The following is a 10,325-nucleotide window of genomic DNA, read 5'->3' on the forward strand; positions in this document are numbered from 1 at the left end:
ATGACTCTGCAGTCTTTCGATTTAAAATTGAAGTTTGTATTATATATCTTTGCCTACTACACACAGAAAAATATGATAATTTTCAAAATCGAAGATCGTGACCATGTGAGATTTGTTGAGTGATTATACACATTACAAATACAATTTGTGTGTTTTTCAGGTTACCCAAGAGCAGTATGAGCTGTATTGCGAGATGGGCTCGACGTTTCAGCTGTGTAAAATCTGCGCTGAAAACGACAAGGACATTAAAATAGAACCCTGTGGCCACCTTTTATGTACACCTTGTCTTAACCAATGGCAGGTGAGTTAAAAAGTAGGTCATTGAAATGAGGTTATAAGGTCAAAATTTATGTTCAGACGGTGGGTACAATGGCAGGTGAGTGGAAAAGTAGGTCATTGAAATGAGGTTATAAGGTCAACATTTATGTTCAGGCAGTGGGTACAATGGCAGGTGAGTGGAAAAAAGTAGGTCATTGAAATAAGGTTATAAGGTCAAGGTCAAAAATTAATTTACAGGCATTGGGTAAAAAGGCGCAATTATCATTTGACAACATTTGTTGAGCATTGAAATAGAGCTCTTTGGTTGCATTTTGTTGATATGAAATAAAGGGTACCGAATGATCGATAAATGGTCGTCAATCCTCATTGACATTAGACTCTTTAATTCTTTAGCAGTTTATATTAGGTCTATCATCCTTGTTTTAGGGCCCTGCAAAGCCATGGCAGCATACTTGCCTCTGTGAAACAAGGGAATGGAATCTAAATGGATCAAACCCATTGTTCTTATAAACCTTGAACCAAGGTCAAACATTTTGATTCAAGGAGCCGTATTCAACAAACAACAGATCAATATTAAAATTAAGAGTAAATCTCAGTGTTTTGATTGGACTGTGAAATGAATTGACCAATTGACTAAATAAAGTCAATGAGGCTTGTCTAAAGCTAAGGATAGGAACTATATTGAATACCACCCAGGACTCGGAAGGCAGACAGGGCTGCCTGTTTTGCCATAGTGAATATAGGATACATTATCGGTTGTGCTTGATCCATTTGACCTTGAAAACCGAACATTCATTTTTACTCTTAACTACTTATCAAATCTATCATGTTAATTCCAGAACTCAGAAGGCCAAGGGTGCCCGTTTTGTCGGTGCGAAATCAAGGGTACAGAGTCTGTAGTGGTTGATCCGTTTGACCCCCGGCTCACTGCAAGCAGGCTTGATTGTTCAGGAGGTATGGAATCTAGAGCTTATAGCTGGAAATCTACGGTAATGGAAGTTTTCAATTCTGGTCAACAATTTTTTTTTTCAATGAATGGCAGTCAAGATATTGTGAATTATCTATATGTATCTATTGTACTCGTCAGTGTGCCAAAACTTACACCTGGGCTAAACTCAAAAAAAGATCAAGAAATTGAAATGAAACTTGGCAAAATACACATCGCATTGTAAGGGAAGTTTGATAACTTGTACTTCATTTATTGTTATTGTTACAATACAGTTTTTACACTTTTTTCACTGATAAACAAAAAAACACCATTAGCTTTTTCTCCACAACACTTTTGTTTGTCAAAAAAGAAAAAAACTATAAGTGTCTTGATTGTCGTATGATATAATGACTGAACAATGTCTAAAACACTTCAATTTCATTATTAAAGCTTATGTAGTATACATATTTTTATGTGAAAAACACTTGTACATTTCTTGAAAAGTTTAAGAAAAATCGACTAAAGCTAAGGAATCACTAAAGATGTTTTATAATTTCCAGCTCTGTTATTAAATGCCTAATATATGAAATTCTTCATTTGAACAGAATTGAATTATACTCATTATTATAAGTAACCAGTGAAAAATAATGTGAACAGTTTTGTTGGACTGTTCAATATTAAAATGTTTACCCCCCAAAAGAACTAACTTCAACTTCGATAATTTTGCTCTCAGTAGGTATTAGTAGCAGTTCCTACAGTTCCGTAACAAACAACACTGAACACGAGGAGTCTGATACAATGGAATCTAAATCAACCCTATTTGACTCTCCGGACTTGCGACGCCACGATCTTCCGCCCCCCGTACCTCCGAGACGAGTCTCGCCCAACCCATCACCCAACGTGTCACCTAATTCCTCACCCAAGCTTCCAAGGTACCAGACTTTCATGCATTTTTTGTAGGAAGTCCAAGGGATGTTTTTGCCCTCAAAGGATGGCATCTAGTGTATGGGTGTCTGTCTGACGGGACAACCTAGGAGTGTTAAGGGTTGGTTCATTCGGGCTAGGAGTTTATTTGGTTGTTTTCTAATGTAACACCACATAAAAGGACACATTTAAGGGGGTATTTTTAGCTCGACTATTCGAAGAATAAGGAGAGCTATACTACTCACCCTGGCGTCGGCGTCGGTGTTGGCGTCACACCTTGGTTAAGGTTTTGCATGTAAGCAACTTTAAGTCATTATCTCAGTAAATACATCAGTTATTGCATTGAAACTTTGGATATGTATTCCCAACTATCTTACATACTAAATTCATGAAGTTATATAACAATTATTTGAATATAATGCAAATAATAGGCCTTTATTATTCGACTTAGAAATTCTGGTTAAGGTTTTGCGTGTAAGCACACATAGGTTAATATCTCAGCAACTACTTGAGGTATTGCATTGATACTTGATACAATGGTACTCAACCATCCAACCTACTAAATTTACCAAGTTAGATAACTCTAGTTTGCATTTAATGCAAATAATTGCCCTTTATTATTTGACTTAGAAATTCTGGTTAAGGTTTTGCGTGTAAGCACACATAGGTTAATATCTCAGCAACTACTTGAGGTATTGCATTGATACTTGATACAATGGTACTCAACCATCCAGCCTACTTAATTAACCAAGTTAGATAACTCTAGTTTGCATTTAATGCAAAATAATTGCCCTTTATTATTCGACTTAGAAATTCTGGTTAAGGTTTTGCATGTAACCACATTTAAGTCAATATCTCAGCAAATATATCATGTATTGCATTTAAACATTATATATGTTTTCCCAGATAACACTTTTTTGAATAAAATGCAAATTATGGGCCTTTATTATTTGACTTAGACATTCTGGTTAAGGTTTTGCATGTAAGCACACATAGGTTAATATCTCAGCATTTACTTGATGGATTGCATTGAGACTTTATACAATGGTACTCAACCATCCAATCTACTTTTATAACCAAGTAAGATAACTCCAGTTTGCATTAAATTAAAATGATGGCCCCTTTTTGATTCGACATAGAAATTCTGGTTTAGGTTTTGCATGTAACCACTTTTAAGTCAATACCTCAGCGAATACATCATGTATTGCATTGAAACTTTACACACAGGCTCCCATCTATTTAACCTTCTTATTTAATCAAGTAAGATAACTCTATCTTTTATGATATATAATTTTTGCCCCTTTATTATGCGACATAGAAATTCTGGTTAAGGTCTTGCATGTTAGCACACATAAGATAATATCTCAGCAACTATTTGATTTATTGCATTGAGACTTTATACAATGGTATTCAACCACCCAACTTAATTGAATAACCAAGTTAGATAAATGTATTTTGCAAATAATGGCATTTATTATTAGACTTAGAAATTCTCGTTAAAATTTTGCATGGAACCACATTTATGTTAATATCTCAGCATACCATGTATTGCATTGAAGTCTAATCTAACAGTGATCCATGCATGTTTCCCCTAAACGTTTCAATCCTTACATTGAAAAGCGGCGGAATAGTCAAGCGCGCTGTCTCTGTGACAGCTCATGTTATGGAAGGAATAAATCTGCATGAAAGAAAAATGTTAGTACAAACATGTGTCTGTTCGGAATAAGAGTTTGTCCACACAGAGAGGGCCAACAAACAGTGGTAATTTACGTTTGAAACAGTAAATGACCCTTATTGTGTTTAGTGTCAAAGGTCAAGGTCATTGTCATCAGAAAGTCTTATGGAAACTTGGCACCATATCTCGAGAAGGCATATATATATATATAAGGCTATCGCTACTGGAATAAACAGGCGAATCTATGAAGGAAAGGGTTAACAAATGACCTTGAAATGTTTTTTTTTTTATACCCCCCCCCCCCCCCCTCCCCATTTCTAACACATATAGATAATTATTCTCAAATCCTCAGCCATTTTTCATTAAAAACAACCTCGGATGTTTATGGACAGTTTACAATGACAGAACCCTTTACATTAAACTAGACTGCAAGTAGATCGTGTAGTTGTTTTAATTAAGTAGTAATTAGGAAGTAAACATTAATGACTTTTCTCTTGGGAATCTTAATTATTTATGTAATAATACACTTAACTTGCACTCAATTTAAACTTAGATAGACATATACACTTAAAAAAAATATAATTAATTAATACTTTTATTTAAAATGATATGAATTACTTCTACTGATGTACTGGCATACATCTGAGGTTGTTTTCGATAAAAAACGGCGAAGAAATTCTGAATGATAGATAATTTGAAGGAAAATGCAGTGCACATAAACCATTCTTCTGTATTTGGTATTTTTAGAAATATTACCGGTTCATTGTTTCTATATAGTATGATATAGGAGCATTAAAATAAATGCTGCCATCTCATGGATAATCAACATTCAGGGGACATACAGCTCTCCAAGTGATACTTCTTATTACAAGAAAGTCATGCCTTGAAAAAAAGGACCTTAAACAAGTTAAACAATCTACTGTATACAAACCAATATTTCAGACGGCAATTACCACCAACACCTAATTTGGCTGATAATAAGACTCAACAGCCTGACCCAACAATGACTGCGGTGCAGAAAACAGCTGTCGAGAAACACTCGGACACAGGTTGGTGTTCGAATTGGAGATGGAAATATTTTTTACTAAATCTTTCTCGTCTCCATTACACATATACATCAAATATTTGTGAAAAAGTGATTGCTTTATTACTTCTTTGAATCAAATATTTGTGAAAAAGTGATTGTTTTATTATTTCTTCGAAAAATAAATCAAGATATTTTCATAGCATTGATTTGGTCAATGTCGTTTTTGTCATGCAAGTTGTTTTTCGTCCAGAACTCATGAATTACATGAAATTTGGTACAAAGGTTTACTATAAGGCCAGGTAGCTGTTTTCTTTAGCTATAAAAGTAAAAGGAATCAAACATGATGATGCATTAAAAAAAATAAAAAAATATGCATATAGCAAGTGAAAACTTTTATTGTGCCCCTTGCACTCACTTTTGTTTGTTAGTTCATTTGATGCTGTGAGTAGTGGAGACAAGGTTTGCAATATATGAATTGCATCCTGATAAAGTTGTATCGCCAGGCACTTAGTTCATAACCAGTTTAAACAGCATTTTAAAAGGGAAGAGCTAGTCATTGTGGGGAAATAGTCAGATAGATAATCAAATTTATTGCATGATGATATTACTAATTAGTATTTATACTTGTATATTTATCATATTTTGCAACTTCCCTTAATCAAAACATGAATGCGTTATTCAAATTGTTTGATATTTATTGAATACTTCTTCTATGCGTCTTCATTGTTCTATTTAAACTATCTGAAAGATCTCTTTGTGCATTGAATTTACTTTTGATTTTGTTTTGATAGATAAACATGTATTTGATTGATTTTGTTATCAATTGATATTCTTTATTGTTATGTCATTCGCAGATCGGAATATATTGCCTGACTTAAAATGATTAATTTCATAATTTATTAGGGTTTTTTTATGATAGCTTTGTTAAATAAAAATGATAGTTATTTTTGCACATTAATTGAAATGACATGCCTTTGTTAAAATTTATTCGGCTGTTACTTTTTGGGCTGCTTTAAATGCTTGAATATAATATTTATTTAACCAAATAACATTTTGGGCTGGTTAAAACTTTTATTTTCTAATCTGTGAATAATATGACCACTGCTATACACTTGTGCACAATCATACCTTTTGCTTCAAAATAAACAGAACTGTCCCTAATATACTTTGAAACATGGTTATAAAACCAGTTTTGTACTCATATTTTTATAGATATCAGCAGAAATCAGCAAAAATTATTGAATGTGTCTTGATTCAAGCTAACTAATGATTATACTTGAAAGTATTTACATGCATTAATTCTGTTTTTTATATGGCAGCAATTAATTCTGAATTGAAATTCATGGACATGGTGCCATCAATTCCCCTTAGGCTATATGAATATTCATAATCATTAAATTATCGAATATAAAAATCAGCTATGAACATACTCAATAAAACCATGTTTCACCCTCCAATCTCAGCTATTTATACATGTATATACACATACAATGTACAGAAATATATACATGTATATACATCTATCACCTGTCACTCAAACTCTCCGCCCCTCCCACCAGGCGTCTCCTACGCAGAACTCCGCTACGAGGTTCCCGCCCTGGGCGGATCCAGCAAGCCGGAGAGGATGGACACAGGAGGTGGTAACTCTGCCCCTAACCACGCCCCTAACTCTGGTGACCAATCAAACATGAGCACAATGCAAGGAGGTACGGTACCTGCAATCTTTCCTCTTCTTTTCCATCTGTGTTTCCGGGTTTAGACCAGAGTGAAAAAAACAGATGAGCTTTTGTCTTCCTCTGGGTTGCTTTTGTTTATTAAAAAAAAATGAAATCCAGCCAGCCAACTTATTTTTTTTTTAAATTCGGATGAGAAACTTAAAAACGTTTTTTTTCTCTGGTTTTGGTATAATTTCTAAAAAGACGTTTGTTTTTCTGATTTTAAAATCTACCATAAATATTTTGCCACCCTACCAATAAGTTTTTGTTGTTTTTTTCTTCACATAAATGGCTTGTATAAAGTATTATTTTGCCCTGTGTTACTATTATGGAAAACAAAATCAAATTACTACTTTGGTACTTGGCTAAACTTTTTGGGAAAATTTGTTGGGAAACTAACAAAAAATCCTGTATGACTAATCATACACCAATATTCCATTAACTTATCTAATGCCAGTCAAATATTATTTACTTTTCTCATTTATGTTTCTTACCTCTTAAATCTTTCAAACCTAATATGTATGAGTAAGGAAGTGTAATTAAATGTAATTTGCCTATGTTTATTATACATGTAGCGGTTCATGCGTCATTTACACGTATGTTTATTGTGGTAAAGTTGTGCAGATTTAACGGAAATATGCTGTAGGCTATTTTAATGTTATTTGTTTACAACTTCACATTTCATTACGAAAGCACTATCAATCTTTATATCACAAATATGAAAAAAACAATCTGAAAGTTTTGTATATCAGTTTTATCATCTTATATTAAATACTAAGGATTATGTGAGGCCATATAATTGGTGGGGTTAAAGAGACCCGCTCATGTTTTGTAAAATGCACTTTTTTATGACAAATTGTGTGTGGCAAATTATTAGGATTGTTAAAATTATGATACTGATGGCTGGAACCCTTTAACAAATATTGATATATTCTCAAATATTGTCCATGAAGTCCTCAGTTTTTATAAGCGTTATTAACACTTTTCAACAAAAGGCTTTAAGGTTTAATTATTCCTAAGTTTATGTAAGAGTCCTCGTGGGCGAGTGGTTTTGATGTCAATTTTCTAATTTTTTCTTCACTGAACTGGTGTGGGTTTGCTTAACAACTAAAACCAGGGCCTTTTTAAACTTGAATTATATTTTTTTCTGCTATTTTGGTATGAAAAAGTAAAACAATTATGATATTACCGTTAGTGTTTTCAGATTCAGTTCCGTGAAAAAATAAATTTGAACTAAAAAAAAACATCAGCAAGTCCCTTTAAGGGACATTAAAATAAATTATATCTTAAGGTCCCTTAACCCCACTTATATTATACGGCTTTAGTATCTTTTATCATTATCCCCAAGATTATTATGATAATAATCAATGTGTAATATATTTAGTACACTTAAGAAGGTTTTAGGTTTTTAAGATTTTTTTTAGGTTAAGGTTTTAAGAAGATATATAAGCTAGGCTCTGTAATTTAGCTGCTTGTACCAGTACCTGTTAAGCTTTAATTATAATATTTAGATATTAGAACCTTGGGGTTTACTCGGCTAATGTTGGCTTCTAAGTAATGGTTAAAGGTTGTTCGTATGTACTTACATAAATAAATTTATCTTGTGTAAATACATACTAGCAAGTATAACTATTTAGTGGTCCACATACTATTATGTAAGCTACCCTCTATGTGGGCCAGCCACTGTTTATATCCACCAGTTCAACTGATTATAATCAATAACAACTGACTGCTGATTTACTGAAATATATGTATTGGCAAATTTGAAGAATACTGCCTTCTTTAGACAAAAGAATATATTGACCACTAAAATGATTTGCTTGATTTGCTATATATTTTCATGTAAAATGCATCCTGAAAAGAGAGGAAACTGTTTAATCCTACAAGTGCTAGTCTGTGCACTGATTTTAAGTGTGTGATGCATTTTTGTGCATAACTGCATTAAGTTTTTCAGATTATAATCTTAAGTGGAGTTCACTGGTTTTTATTGGTTTTGTAGCTTCCGTATTCCATTTTGCCAGTATTTAAATGCTTATGAGAATGGGTGTTTGAATATTAAATACAAATACCTCTTAAAATATTCACAACATTTAGCATTTTGTACAATGAATAGTCTGTACATTATTTACTTTGTGTGTATTCATTCATCTTTATGAACATAATAACTATTTGTAACATTAATATTTCCAACTTGTACTATGTTTGAAAGTGATTCCTTTGTTTTTCATCAAATGCGTTAACTACCATATTAGAATGGTTAGAAAAAGGTAGAGCTTAACTGTTCAATAACTAGCATGCAGATAAATAACAATGCTATTCACTTATACCAGATGCTAGTTATTGAACAATGTCACCCACTACCCTCAAGTTTGAAATTACACACTCCAGTTCTGGGTGCAGTTACTTTTATGAAATCATTAATTCTTGAATACTATCACCATGTCCAAATTTATAAAAAAAAAAACTTCGTTTCCAAACCTGTAGAAGCAAAGTAGCATGTGTTGAGTGCTACCTTTTAAAGATTGATGTTTATTATTTAGTAACAATTCTTTCAGAACCGTACTCTATTTCCAGAAGAAATAATTTCTAATGTATTCAATGGCTGATTTATGTTTATATTCAAGAAAATGCACTTACTCATTAATGCGATTGATTTATGACGTCATCTCTGACATGAAATTATAGTGTATAAGGTGCAGTTTCGAAGGTTTAAACTGAAAGCAATCGGTTTAAATAATAAATCATAGGAGACAATCATACACACCAGAGATTTGCCTTTTAATGTCACAAATTTGAAAATTTCTATTTTTTATGCTTTTCATTTAGTACATATAAAGTACTGATAAATATGTGAGAGTATAATATTTGTTGTATATACCCAGTAGTGCTTTGAGTGAGTTTATATTCTTTCTTTTCTATGATTCTCATAAGGCCAGAGCAAAAAGGTTTCTCGTCTGGATCTTATATAAAAAATGGGGCTTTAGGTTGTCTATTATATTTTAAATGGAATAAAAGAGAAAAATATCAAGAACATTAAAAATTGGCACTGTTTTCAGTATTTACCAATTCTGCCTTTAAAGCCAACTTTTGTTCAGATAAAAAATAAAAGGTGGGGGTTTGGGTCAGGTTGGATGGGTTGAGAATTTATTTTTATTTCTTTCTGGTCTAATACGTTGATACTCTCCTTTGCTAGTATATTAAGCGCAAATTAGCATTCACTTTGCTTTGCAGCTTTGTTTTTTGCTGTCTGGAAAATGGTAATCACCTCGCATTGCACTGCATTTGTTTTTCTCTTTGCTGTTTTTACAGGAACTATTTTCTCTGTGACAGGAAATAGCCGTGCCCCGCTACATCGCGTACCCAGTGAGTACGATGTTCCCCCATTACCAGCCCCCAGAGGACGCAATACACCAACACTTGACTCCAGGTAATGTGAAATTGTTAATGGTTGTGGTGCTTTTCTTTGACTTATGTTTGCTATATTTATTTAAGAGCTCCGCAAAATTTTTGTGAGTGCCCTATAGTTATCACCCTGTTCGTCTGTCTGTTTGTCCATACTCACTTTTTTAGTTCTTTTGTTAATAACTTATCAGCCTTTCAAGATATGACATTCATACTTTCTCACAGTTACAACACACTCTTTTGTGAGAGGTTATGTAACTTATGCTTAAATATTGTCAGATTTATGGCCCTTTGTATACTTATAAATTATGACAATTTTTATGGTTTTGTTAATACATCTAAAACCATGCAAGATATTCAGTTAAAATTCACTTT

At 33.0% G+C, this 10,325-nt stretch overlaps 1 protein-coding gene across 5 annotated transcripts in view; it reads left to right on the forward strand.

Moving 5' to 3' along the window:
• LOC128234004 (E3 ubiquitin-protein ligase CBL-like) overlaps positions 1-10,325 on the forward strand; it is a 39,610-nt gene that overhangs the window by 22,492 nt on the left and 6,793 nt on the right. Inside the window, exons 6-11 of one of the 5 annotated variants that reach the window (XM_052947925.1) lie at positions 161-301; positions 1,119-1,233; positions 1,944-2,139; positions 4,749-4,855; positions 6,393-6,539; positions 9,858-9,975. In XM_052947925.1, coding sequence (XP_052803885.1) covers positions 161-301; positions 1,119-1,233; positions 1,944-2,139; positions 4,749-4,855; positions 6,393-6,539; positions 9,858-9,975 — 824 coding nt within the window. Of the gene's footprint in view, positions 1-160; positions 302-1,118; positions 1,234-1,940; positions 2,140-4,748; positions 4,856-6,392; positions 6,540-9,857; positions 9,976-10,325 lie in introns of all 5 variants that reach the window. The other 4 variants (XM_052947924.1, XM_052947926.1, XM_052947927.1 and 1 more) reach the window with 4 other exon arrangements.

Source organism: Mya arenaria, chromosome 5, assembly GCF_026914265.1.
Source record: "Mya arenaria isolate MELC-2E11 chromosome 5, ASM2691426v1".
In the NCBI taxonomy this organism is placed as follows: domain Eukaryota; kingdom Metazoa; phylum Mollusca; class Bivalvia; order Myida; family Myidae; genus Mya; species Mya arenaria.